General features: G+C 38.7%; 2 protein-coding genes across 2 annotated transcripts in view; one reads left to right on the top strand and one right to left on the bottom strand.

Annotated features, from left to right (window-relative positions):
- The first annotated feature begins 2,448 nt into the window (after positions 1–2,448).
- Positions 2,449–4,027, top strand: RRAGA (Ras-related GTP binding A). The gene has a single exon (XM_008579838.1). It carries the CDS (start codon positions 2,668–2,670, stop codon positions 3,607–3,609), a length of 942 nt encoding a protein of 313 aa, XP_008578060.1. The 5' UTR covers positions 2,449–2,667; the 3' UTR covers positions 3,610–4,027.
- Positions 4,028–6,551: 2,524 nt separating this feature from the next.
- The window catches only part of HAUS6 (HAUS augmin-like complex, subunit 6), a 35,927-nt gene continuing 28,667 nt past the window's right edge, over positions 6,552–13,811 (bottom strand). Inside the window, exons 14-16 of the mRNA XM_008579841.1 lie at positions 12,199–12,334; positions 9,989–11,029; positions 6,552–8,722 (exon numbers count right to left, since the gene is read on the bottom strand). Of these exons, the coding sequence (XP_008578063.1) occupies positions 8,640–8,722; positions 9,989–11,029; positions 12,199–12,334 (1,260 nt within the window). The 3' untranslated portion in view covers positions 6,552–8,639. The remainder of the gene's footprint in view (positions 8,723–9,988; positions 11,030–12,198; positions 12,335–13,811) is intronic.

Below are 13,811 nucleotides of genomic sequence, written 5' to 3'. Positions count from 1 at the left end.
AATACCAGAGACATGGAGGACTAGGGAAGATTAAGTAAAGTCTGCCTGTAAACGGAATATTAGGACTCTAGCTTTCTTCTCCATCTCAGTAACCAGAATATTGTTTGCCAGGCTTATACTCACCCTACCCCAGTAGAAGAATCATGGGAGAATCTAACCAGCCAAAGAAAAAAGCTTTAAAGATACAGGTAACAGGAGTTTTCTCAAAGAAATGGCCTAGCCATTTTAATAAACATCATAGTCTTCCAGTGCTACCCACAGGCTTTAAATAACTTTTAACAGGAGCAAACAAAATCACTAGACAACTGAGGAAAGTGTCTCACATAAAAAAGAAAGACCAAAACAAAAGAACAGACATACAAAAGGAACTTGGAAGAAACCAAGACTAAACAGGAGATGGAAACTTTTTAATGTCACTATTTTCCTCAGAGAGAGAAAGGAGATATTTAGTCTAAGAAAATAATTTTATATTTTTTAAAAGAACAGTCATAATGACAAATTGCCTGTGAAAATTAAAAATATAATACCAAAAATTTTAAACTCCGAAGAAGAGTTGGAAGATTAAGATAAGAAAAATCTCCCAGAAAGTAAAACAAGGAGACAAATAGAAAATAAGAAAGGGAACATAAGAACATGAGAGGAGTGTCCATGAAATCCAATATCGAGAAAGAAAATACATCATCAAAAACTTCAGTGACATTTTTTCAGAATTAAAGGCAATGGTTTGTTTCCAGATTAAAAGTCACATCGAAGGGTCCAGAATAATGAAAATTGAGGTTCAACAATGCCAATTATCATTAAGTTTCAGAACACCAGAAATAATGAGAAAATTGAATAAGTTTTTAGAGAGAAAGAAATAGGTCAAACACAAAGAAGCAGGCATGAGACTCATTAGAGGCTAAAAAACAATGGAGCAATGGAGCAAGCAAGGCCTGCAAGACACTGAAGGAAAACTGTGTCCAAACAGTCAAGTGTGAGAGTAAAGACAATTTCAGACTCACGTTCTGAACTTTTTACTGCCTTCATACTTTTTATCAGGAAGCTATTGGAAAATGTGTTTCTCCAAATAAGTGAATAAGCCAGAAACAAGAAAGACATGGGATCAAGGAAACAGGGTACCCAATTCAAAAGATCAAGAAATGGAAGGCCAGAATGACAGTGATAGATCAGAGTACCTGTGGAATAGATCCAAGGCTCCAGAAGAGATGTCACCAAGGAGATAAAATTAAGTCTGAATATATTGAGAGGAGATTTTCCACATACTATTTTGTATTATGGCACTTCACTGTGTTTTATTCCCCAAAACTAAAGCAAGAACCATTTTTTTAACTTCTTTCCCTGCACACACGTTAACTCGGTGCCCTACACATAGTAAGCATTCAAATATTTTTTGAATGAATGGGAGAATGGAATAGCTGTATGGGTACAGCATAGTATACACTGAAAAGGGCTCTATGGTAGATATGGAGTATCCTAACTTAGGACACTTCAGTATCCCGATGATACTGATTCATTCTAAATGAACGATGCTGAATGACACTGATTTATTCATCTACTTGAAGACCAAGAGGAGAATCATATTATGTTTTTATGGGGGGCAGTGTAGCCTATTGTTAGGGAGCAAGTAGGCTCTGCAGTCAGACAGTATGAATCCAAATTCCATCTCATTTCTTTGTAAATTGGTCAAGTTTCTTAACCTCTCTAAACTCTTATTTCCTGACTTTAAAATCGGGTTATTTATTCAGATTATTGTGAGGATGAGCTAATGCACAGGGTTTCATATCAGTTTCCTTGAGCTTTGGAATTCTGACTATAAATTCTCAAGTCTGAGATTACGGGAAAAGTCTGCATGAGAAAGGAACTTGCCCCGAAGTGGGAAAACCACCAACTGGGAGTCAGGATGTCTCCCAGATTATATTCGCTACACAGGTTAGCTGTGTAACACCGGCTATCGCTCAAGTTCTGCAAGTATAACTTCCCTCCTCTGCACATTCTCATTTGCTCCGCCCTGTACTCATCAGGCCAGGGAACCTGGAGGCGCCCGAGCGGGCCGAGAAGCCAGGCCTTGCCTCCAACTCTCCCGCCTGCTGCCCCTGCGGAAACCTCCCAGGCACGCCTCGCCCTTACAGCCGGTGGCGGTGGCGGTGGTGTTTGGGGTTTGGGGGGCCACGAGAGGGCAGCATTCTCCCGACCCACCATACACCTACCCCTCGCAACCGTAAGCCTAGCTTATAAAGAAAAGAACACGACACTAGAGTCCTTGAGCTTCCCTTCCATTTCACCTCTCGCGTCGCCCCTGATCGGTTTTATTAAAGGAGCAGCTTCTCAAAGCTGGTCGGGTAAGTACGGCCGAGAGCAGGAGCTCTCGCGAGATCGCCGCCGGAAGTGGGTGGCGGCGGCGGGGACTCAGCGGCTGCTTGTCCGGAAGGCGAGCGCTTCTCCCGAGCTGTTACAGCCGACCGGCCCCGGCCCTCTCCTCGGAGGAAGAGCCAGCCCCGCCGCGGCCTTCCCAGCCCCGAGCTCGCGCTCCCGGCTTCCCGGGCCGCACAGCTGCGCGGCGCGCCCACTGAGGCCCAGCCTGAGGAGCCCTCGCAGCCCTCGACCCCTCCCTCCGCGCTGCAGTTAGGCCGCGCCCTCAGGCCCAGTCCGCGGCGGCCCCGGCGGGTGATGCCAAATACGGCCATGAAGAAAAAGGTGCTGCTGATGGGGAAGAGCGGGTCGGGGAAGACCAGCATGAGGTCCATTATCTTTGCAAACTATATTGCTCGCGACACCCAGCGCCTGGGTGCCACCATTGATGTGGAGCACTCCCATGTCCGATTCCTGGGGAACCTGGTGCTGAACCTGTGGGACTGTGGCGGTCAGGACACCTTCATGGAAAACTACTTCACCAGCCAGAGAGACAACATCTTCCGTAATGTCGAGGTTTTGATTTACGTGTTTGACGTGGAGAGCCGCGAACTGGAAAAGGACATGCATTACTACCAGTCTTGTCTGGAGGCCATCCTCCAGAACTCTCCTGATGCCAAAATCTTCTGCCTGGTGCACAAAATGGATCTGGTTCAGGAGGATCAGCGTGACCTGATTTTTAAAGAGCGAGAGGAAGACCTGAGGCGTTTGTCTCGCCCACTGGAGTGCGCTTGTTTTCGAACATCCATCTGGGATGAAACGCTCTACAAAGCCTGGTCCAGTATTGTCTATCAACTGATTCCCAATGTTCAGCAACTCGAGATGAACCTAAGGAATTTTGCCCAAATTATTGAAGCCGATGAAGTTCTGCTGTTTGAGAGAGCTACGTTCTTGGTTATTTCCCATTACCAGTGCAAAGAGCAGCGTGACGTCCACCGATTTGAGAAGATCAGCAACATCATTAAGCAGTTCAAGCTGAGCTGCAGTAAATTGGCCGCTTCTTTCCAGAGCATGGAAGTTAGAAATTCTAACTTCGCTGCTTTCATCGACATCTTCACATCAAACACGTACGTGATGGTGGTTATGTCGGATCCGTCGATCCCTTCTGCAGCTACTCTGATCAACATTCGCAATGCCAGGAAACACTTCGAGAAGCTGGAGAGAGTGGATGGCCCCAAGCACAGTCTCCTTATGCGTTGAATATGCCAAATGCTCTTTCTAAAAATGAGTTGCTTTTTTTTTTGCACCCCTCATTTTTAATATTCAATGTCGTGTGCTTAAAAGTGGGCTTTAAATGTGTGCTTCTTACTACTTCCATCTTTCTTCCTTACTCCCCAGTCTTTAAACGTTGGACGCTATTTACTCAGCTATCCAGTAGAGCTTCAAGATGGCCTTTCTCAAAAGTTGGTATGGTGTAACACTAAAGTAGGTGGTTTGTGTGTATTCTGATTACCTGGTTATAGTAGATAATGCACATCAAAGCCTTTACCAATATCTTCCCTGTATTCCTTATCAGATTGCAAAGATGGAATGTTATTTTATCAGCAAGGTATTAAAATGCATTTATAAATTCTTTGCTTCTATTATGAATAATAAACATTTGCTGTTAGCAATCTAATATATGGTCTTATTTGAAACAATTTGAAGGTACTTAATATGTAAATCTAAGATTCTGACTGCCCACAGGTATTGCTTAACTGAAAAATTTGTTTTTGTGAGCTCAGCCCCCACCATTTTAGTGATGCTTGATAGCACCTGTGCAGTGGTTAAGATTATTGACTCTGAAGCTATACCACCTGAGTTAATATTCTAGCCTTTTCACTTACTAGCTCTGAACTTGAGCAAGGTAATTTCACTGTGCTTTCCTCATTTGTAAAATGTGGATAAGAATACCGCTGATTTGTAGAATTATTAAAAAGATTAAAACAGCACGGAAAGCATTTAGAACGGTGCCTAGTTCATACTCAGTACTAATTGTTAGCTGTCATTACCACCTACTGAACTATTCTTATTTGTAGAATTATTAAAAAGATTAAAACAGCACGGAAAGCATTTAGAATGGTGCCTAGTTCATACTCAGTACTAATTGTTAGCTGTCATTACCACCTACTGAACTATTCTTCCCCAAATTACTGGATGTGAAGCCTGGCTAAATATTTGAACCCTTGCTAAAAGCCAGGTGTTCATAAGTACTTGATGTGTGCATTTTTCTTAATCCTCACAACGTATGAGGTGGGTTACTTTTATCATTTAATAGATGAGAAAACTGGTATGACCTTATTAAGCTAAACCCAGGCAATCACTCTCCCCCTCTCCTAACCATTATACCCTACTACTTCCTCCATTGATAGAAAAATTAACCATAAAAATCCTAGCTTTTCAGGTGTAGATTATTCCTTCATGTAACTCCAAAATTTACATACTTAGGAAGCTGAAGCCCAGGAAATTGAGTTCTCTCAAGGAATAGTGTTTCACTCACTTTGGGCAAGATCACATTTCTATTTGTATTTATCTAGAAATTGAATAATAAGTCAGATTCTTAGAGTACCTACTTTTGGGGAAGGATTCTGAGGTTCCTAATTTGGCAGTGTGGTATAAGACCTGAAATGACCCATTCCAGTTCTAGCAATAGCCATCTTGTAGATTAATTTTTTGGGCAGTTGGCTGATACAGGGATCCAGACCTGTGTCCTTGGTTTTACTAGCACCACACTCTCCCAAGTGAGCTAACTGGCCAGCCTGTTTTAAATGAAATCTGAGTATTTTACAGCCAAAAGACCTCTGATCAACTCCTGAGCCTCTCATTTTACAGATGAGGCAATATCTTTGTATAGATAGTAATATAAGCTTTGGATGACAGGGTCACTACCCATAAAGAGTAAGAAGCTATTCAGATGTAAATTTAAAAATCATCTCATTAGGGCCATTGGCAAGTAGTATAAAGACTCCAAATGAGAAAACTCTTGACAGTATGGATATACTTTTAAAATCATTTTAAAATACTATATGTAATAAACCTAGTAATTAAAATGACAGTAACAAAATACTCTTACCTGAATTTGTGAACTTCTCACATTTCTTTTGTTGACCGAGTTATTAATATACTTTTATATTGATCATTTCATGGTTTTCAGGGCATGGTTTTTTGATATATATGAAATTCCAGAGCCAGATTGTATAATATTAAAAATTTATTCAAGACAATAGTACGTAGAATATATTTACAAATAGTCTCAGAGGATTCAAATATTTTAAACTTAGGATGTGACTGTGCATAAGGAAAAAGGTGATCTCCAGAGCAACTATGTATCTGCAACTTAATGCAAAAGAGAACTTTACTTCAGCAAATACCTTCTTTAAATTGAGGAAAATGCCTTTAAACATATTTTCTTTAATACACTCAGAATAGTATATTTTATGCAGGTCCTAAGAATTCGTATTTTTCCTTTAGATAAGATTGACTTCATAGGCATGGTAAAGAAAAGATTTCAAAATACTTGTCAGTATTTTTTTCAGTTAAATTGTCCCTAAATGTTATTCTTTAATTTCAACTACTCTTTATGCCACTTGATAACATTTTTCATGTTTAGCAACATTACATGCTTGTCCTCTTTAAACATTTAAAAATAATTAGGACATTTTGGCATTATCTAAATGTAGAAGTCAGTTTACACACCTTTATATTTTTACAAATAATGAATAAAACAAGGTACATTCCATATAATCTGATAAGAATGTAATAAGAAAAAATACATTTAAAGCAATAAATTAGCCCACTTTACCATTACTTTTATTCCATCATGTAGGAGGCAAACAAAACAATTCCAATACTTAAGTATTTGCTAAAGATGGCACATGGCCCTTGGGGTATATGTATGTGTGTGATATACAAGGGTACTTCAGAAACTCTACTCTACAAGGGTACTTCTTTGAACTCTACTCTAGAATTAGCAATGAATCATTAATGGAATTTAAAGCAAGGAAGTGACATGGTCAAAGTAGTTCCTTAAGGTCAAAAGGCAACTATGCAGGAGATACTGGATAGTGAAGAGGCTGAAGGCAAAAAGTTGCAATCACAATGGTTTAGGAGAAGAAAGTGATAGATGTGAGGTATTTTTACTTATGGTACTGGCACACGAAGAAGAGGGAAGGATGTCAAGCCTATCACAGGTATAACTCAGTGTGATTTTCGTAAAACCACAATGTCCAGAGGTATTTTGATCTTTTGATCCTCAGTAATTAAGGGCTTTATTGGTGAACTTGGCTTCCCATCAGATAGCGATCTCTAAAGCAGTATATATGTGATAATGTACCTGCTTCTTAAAGGTACCCAAGGGCTAAATATGAATCTGTATCCCATAAGTGATTATGAAACTTCTTTGAGCCTAAGAATGACCAACGAAGCATACAGATTCCTAATCCCTGTTTTAGACTTGCATTTTTTAAGATGCAACCCAGATAATCCTAGCACAAATGGACCTTGAGTCCATCTTAAACACATCATTGAAGCTCCCTAGCTTCAGTATCATCTGTAAAATAGGTATTAATTGCTATCTTACAGTTATGACAATTAAATAATTTGTATTAAGTATCTAGCAAAGGCCCTGGCACTTCTGCAGATGCTAATATGATAGCCCTGTCTTTTCCCTAACATGTTAATTTTTGATTTACAGATACTGGGTTTTCTTTTTTAGTTGTCATTGGCTGGTCAGTATGGGGATCCAAACCCTTGACCTTGGTGTTGTAACACCCCACTCTAATCAAATGAGCTAACCAGCCAACCATGAGTTTTCTTAAAACAACTAGAGATTTCCCAGTAGACCTACAGAGTCACTAATTTCTTGTATTAACTAATAAAGGAACATAGCACCTTAGGAGAAGCTTTTCTCTTCCTCTTTTCCACTGCAAAGAAGGAAGTTATATGTGCTATCTTAAGACTGGTCTTCAAACTGGGTCAGGACAAACAAAGAGAAAAAGGCAGCCCAAGATAAGTGAAGAGAGATGAACTATTAAGCCCATTTACTTCCAGAACTCTCCACTCTCCCCTCCAACTTTTCTCCTCTCCTTGCCAGTTTCCTGGGGGCTAGTGGACAGGGTTTGAAGGTTATGAGTTGGGGCCCTATAGAGGGTACTATAGGTGCTATCACTCTTCTGGTGCCTGTTCCACTGCTCCTGGTTCACAGAGGGCAATGGCGTACGTTCACTTGGATGCTACAGACAAGCCGTTTCTGGGCCAGGGGGCCCGACAGAATGAGGCAGAAGACTGTACAAGTGTTACAAGTTATTTAACCCCAAGTTCAGTTTTCTCAAGTTATTCTGGGGCTATTCTGTAAGCACTGGCAAACTTCAATGGTTTTTGAGTAGTAAAGTAACAATCAAAACTACCTCCTATCCCCAAAACAGCAACCCACCCCACCCCTCCAAAAAGCCAACATCAATAAAACACTAATGAATTTTTTTAATTTATATTTTTGTTAAAATATATAACTAGAATCAAATTCTCAAAGTCTAAATTAGACTAAATATAAACCTATTATACAATCCACTGAATGGATTTATAGTTTGACAGTGTTCCTTAAAAGTGGCTAGTCATCTTCTTCCATCTTTTTTCTTTTTTTAAATCATTCTGCCCCAGTCTTCACTTATCATCACATGCACTTTATTCCATCAAACATCATTTCTCAGGAACAATCTACTTGGATAATCATCAAGCCTGTTTACAGCTTTCCCAGTCTTAAAATCTGTCATCTTGACTACACATCCCAAGGTACTACTTTTCTTACTTTTTTTGGTTAGTACCAGAATGTTCCATAAAGAAACAATAGAAGTTATATATTTTTCTAAAATGAAAGTTCAGTATATTCAATGGCTATAATATTAACCACTTAGTGAAAGTATAGCAAACAGTACTCATCCTTATGTTAATTATCTGAAATTTTAGCACAATAAACTACTACTTTTATCATTTACTTAATGCTTACAAGAGTATTCAAGAAATCAAAATGGCTTCCCAAAACTTGATATTTGCTTTCAAAATACTTTACATTTAAATCCCATATCCCTATAAATAGAAAAAACCCAAACATACTTTCCTTACCTAAAAACATTACAGGAGGCTAAAAGGCATTAAGGATTTTTTAGACCTTGAAAGAGTGCTACACTTCTAACGTGTATTTAAGTTGTAAATCAGTTTCTATCCTGTGACATAGCTTTGATTTAAGTGCATCATAATCAAATTAACTGGGTACTGCTTGATCTTGTCAAATCAGATGGAGAGTCGTTTACACCAAGGCTCTTATTCAACATGTCGTCTTCTGCAAAATTGATTTTAAAAGAAAGAAGGGATAAGCAAACATTACAAAAAATAAATAAATAGGACAGATTCCAAATAGTAGCAAATTTCAGTCTTCAGGGAAATAAAAGGCTCACACTTATGCAAATACTCAAGTATGATAAAATTACTATTATTCTCACTAAAATACCCTTTCTCCAAAGATCAATACATTCCTCCTAGAATACTTTTCAATATGCCAGCGTTTAATAATCATGGATAAATCAATTATATATAATAAATTTGTATTACCAGATCCACATTTATCCTGACATGCTATTAGAGCAATTTTTTAAATTATTTATATAATGAAAGTTTTCAAATATACAAAAGTGGAGAGAATTATGATTAGCCCAATGTATCCACCACACCTAGTTTCAATAATTATTAACACTGTTATGGGTTGAATTGTGTCCCCCAAAAGAGGTGTGTTGAAGTTCTAACCCCAGTACCTCAGAATGTGACCTTATTTGGAAAAATGGTCATTACAGATATAATTAGCTAAGATAAGGTCATACTGGAATAGGGTGGGCCCTTAATTAACTAATACAACTGGTGCTTGTATAAGAAGATACACAAGACACACAGACACACAAGAACACTATGTGAAGATGGAGACAAAGATGAGAATTATGCTGCCACATAAACCAAGGAACACCTGGTGCCAACAGAGATTGGAAGAGGCAAAGAAGAATTCTCCTCTAGAGGGCCTCAGAGGGAACATGGCCCTGCCAACACCTTGATTCTGGACTTCTAGCCTCTAGAAATTATTGTCTCCAGAACAATAAATTTCTGTTGTTTTAAGCCACCCAGTCTTGGCACTTTGTTATGGCAGCCTTAGGAAACTAATACACTGACCAACCTTGGTTTTGTTTCTACTCCCCACTCCCACCAAATCTTTTACAAAGCACATCACAGATAACATACCACTACTAGTGTTTAACTTTTTTAAAACCACCTTCCAGTAGACAAGAAGATTTTCATGAGATTCACTTTCAGTAGCTTTTATTACAAAAGCGATAAGTTTCAGGTCTGGGGGGTTAATTCCCATCCCTGTATCAAACATATACATATCAATAGAGATTCGGAAAGTACCCATAAAGTGAAGCTCACTCCTCTCATCCAAGAATAGAGCATATTTTGTCATATTAACAACAAAGATCATGCAGCATTCATTGTGTACTATTTTTATGAAAAGTTGAGAGAAAACTTCAACAGGTGAATATGCACAGGTCTAGTCAAATCTTACCTTTTAAATTAGGTAGAAGTTCTCCAAGATTACACGGTACTGTGGTCCTCAATCTTTGCTCCACTGGAGAAAACTTAATTAGGGGTGAAAGAGAACGTTTTCTTTCCCCAAGGGATGTGCGTAAAGATGATTTTGTATGGTCAATGTGCAAATCATGTGTATCCAAAAAGTTAAGCATATCATCTGTTTCCATGTTTTGGGGAGTAGGGCTCAATTCTGGTTCATGTCTTTCAAGTGTTTCAAGATTAGAGATGTAAGATGCTTCCCTTTTCTTGGAAAGAGATTTCTTCAGAGCCTCATACCTACTGTAAGTAGCATTTAAATTGAAGTCTGATTCTGGAGTATTATGTCTTTCTCCCACAACATCTTCTGGAAAAATGCCACTGTGCACAGGACTATTTGGTTCCAGTTTAAAATTGGCCTCTGAACTACTGGAGCTATTCAGACTTAGGTGACCAACTTCTGGAAGAGTTTCATGTAATATGCCAAAATCAATATCCTTAAAACTCTTAGAACTAATTCCACTTGATATCTGAAATGAGTCCCATAACATAGTTGTATGCGTGGAAGGCTCCTTATGAGAAGCTTGTGAGTGGTCCAATATTTTAATATACTCTTCACTGCTACCCACCACATTTATACTATTGCCTACAGCAGGGAAGAATGTCTCTGTTTGGCTAGGTTCTGAAAGCTGGGTTGGTAAAGCTGTATATTCCAAATCTTGCTTGCAAATTATATCCTTATTTAGCAAATCTGACTGACTTTGTGTTGGTGGTTCACCTGTGTGACTGGTCACCACATGTTTCTGAGGCACACACTTAAGGCAGTCTGAAACAACTTTCTCTTCAGGCAAATGAGAATGGCAAAGATCTGATTCAGTGGTTGCTGAGAGAAAACTGGCCATGCTAAATTCTCTTTGATTATGTAACACAGGTAAGGATTCTGGCAATACTTCTCTACGTTCAGTATCCACTTGAATTGGTTTTGTCCTGTTATCTTCCATTTCAACAGCTTTTCTCCATGAGCTCCTAATTTCAGTTACTAATGAAAGGGGGAAAAACACAATCTACTAATATTCCCAAACACAGAGCATGCAATTTTACATCATATTTCCAGTGCTGAAGATAAAGCTACTGACTCTGCATGCTCCATAAATATAATGGCTGGATGACAAAGCTCCACAATATATCAAACCCCAATAATATCAAAGAATTCCAATCTCCAACTGATCAAACACAAGTAAACACATATAACAAAAGCTAATCCTGAAATGTGCATATACTTTTACTCAGCATATATAAATTACATATCTTCCTAAGACATTTTCTTGTCCATCTAGGCCAGGGTTTGGGAAACTTTTTCTGTAAAGGGCCAGATAGCAATATTTTAGGCTTTGCAGGCCACCCATTCTGTCACAACTACTCAACTCTGCCATTGTAGCATGAAAGTAGCCATAAACAATATGTCAACAAATGAGCAAGGCTGTGTTCAGTACAATTTTATTTACAAAAACACACAAGGCAGGACCAGTTTTGGTTCACAGGCTATATAGTATACTGACCAAGGCCGTGGCTCAGTTCAACTTGAATTAAATCAGCAGCAAAATGGAAATTATATTTAATCATTCAACCACGATAATCTGCCTACATAAGGACGCCAGTATCACAATTTTGTCTACACAAATTATAGGTTATAGGGAAAAAAGTATCAGGCAATCTGACTAGTTTGGGAGGGGTAAAGATCTATGCACACATAGTTTTTGGCTGATATTCTGGTTGTTAACTGAGAGAACATAGCCTCTATATTCTATAAATATGGATTCCAGGTCAGATCTGGAGGTAGAGAGTTTTTAAAAGTGATCAGATAAAATACTTTCCAGAAAAAGCCAAGTAAAACAACAAAAACAAAATTGTATATTACCAGAGCTGATTATACCTCTGTATAATTGAAGATAAAGCTACTGACTCAGTGCATGCTCTATAAATATAATGGTTATTCTGAGTATAATAAAGACACAAAATAATACTACTGAAAGACTGCTGTATAAGTGAGTGCCCATACTTAATACTTCAATAAAAGTCCCTTCAGAATAGTCATTGCCAAATAAACAGAAAAGAGTTTTAAAATATGTGGCCTAAAGATCTTTCAGACTGTGGATCTAATAATGTTAATACCTAAGAAAGAAAAAAGGATAGAACGCATTAACTTACTCAAGTTTTCTGGAGTACGGGGAATTTGTTTCCTTGTTAAGAAGGGATTAGATACCAGAGAGTCAATTAGTTCCTCTAATTTTACTTCATTTCCTTCAGAGAGCTGTGGTGAATCAGATAAAACTGCCCTGGCAACCTAAAAGAGAAAAGCAAAAGTAAAGCAAAAATTACCAAGCCCACTGGTAGAAAGAATAGTAAGGACTTCACAGTCAGCAGCCTTTCCCATAACAGATACCTCAAAATAAGCAACAATGAAGCTTCCAGATACTCTGTATATCATCTTAGGTACAATCCTGTAAAGTGAAATGAAGCACAAAACTATTTCCTCTTTTATCTTAAATGAATAACCCATTATAAAGGAGAGAACAGATAAGGATCTTTACACTTTGGGAGATTTAGGAGCAGTTCTGATTATTCAGTGACCTAAGCTGTTATCTGCCACATCTTTGAGCTTTGCAACTCTGTATTTGATAAAAATGACTAGTTTTAAAGCAAGCAAATTCTTCTTAATCATAATCCATTTGCACAGTGATACCTCTATTCACAAACAGAATACATTCTGACAACATACTTCTTTGCCAGAAACTTCATTTTCAGATCTAAATTAGTGAACAAGGCATAGGGACACTCTAAAATAGAGAAAAGGAACTGTACAATATGAAAATAGCACTCTCTATTAACTAAATACCAATAAAACTGGAAAATAAAAGCATGCAAATTAAAATCTCTGCCCCTTTAGGTCACTAAAAAATACACTTCCTGAAACCATAATCATATTGGCCCAAGAAAAGAGAGGGCTTCTTGGAATTCAAATACTAAATACCCATTGTTGTAAAGAAAATTAAAGAAAATTAATTTCACTTTCCTTTCAGAGTTTTATGAGATTTTAGGACTCTTCCTCTTCTATCCCATCCCATTCCACTGCCAATCTAAATTCCTTTATCCAGAAAATGTGCCTTTCCTTCCACAATTAAGTAATAAAAAGAAACCAACTGACCATCTTTTCTTTAGCATAGAGTCAATAAAGAAAAACAATAGAACTTTAGAGATTTAAAAGTAGAGACCATGAAACTGGTCCTCATGTTACAAACAATAAAAATAACTGACATCTATTTCTCTTATTTGGGCAATGCTCATTTAGTTTGATCAGGATTGGGATAAAGGAGGGAACTCCAATACCTGAATTAATATCCACTAAACCAAATTTCCCTTTCAGTCAGTCTCTCAGGGAAAAAAAGTAACTGATTTATTTTCTGGCTGCTTAGCGAAATTCAAACAATGTTTGTATGCTATGGGAAATATGTAAAAAAAATAACATTAATGGCCGGCCCGGTGGCGCCCTGCGCTAGTGCGCCGCTTGGGAGGCGTGGAGGCGCTTCCACCGCTTCCGCCGAGGGTTCGGATCCCCGGAGGCGCTTCCACCGAGGGTTCGGATCCCACATACAGACCGGTTCCCGCTCACTGGCTGAGCGGTGGAGGCGCTTCCACCGCTTCCGCCGAGGGTTCGGATCCCACATACAGACCGGTTCCCGCTCACTGGCTGAGCGAGTGGAGGCGCTTCCACCGCTTCCGCCGAGGGTTCGGATCCCACATACAGACCGGTTCCCGCTCAC

The sequence above is a fragment of the Galeopterus variegatus genome, unplaced genomic scaffold (genome assembly GCF_000696425.1).
Source record: "Galeopterus variegatus unplaced genomic scaffold, G_variegatus-3.0.2 Scaffold1965, whole genome shotgun sequence".
In the NCBI taxonomy this organism is placed as follows: Eukaryota; Metazoa; Chordata; class Mammalia; order Dermoptera; family Cynocephalidae; genus Galeopterus; species Galeopterus variegatus.
This window is presented reverse-complemented; position numbering and strand designations above follow the sequence as displayed.

What these genes read in the sequence shown, in the direction of transcription:
- RRAGA (XM_008579838.1), top strand. Translation starts at nt 2,668, where the DNA reads ATGCCAAATACGGCCATGAAGAAAAAGGTGCTGCTGATGGGGAAGAGC.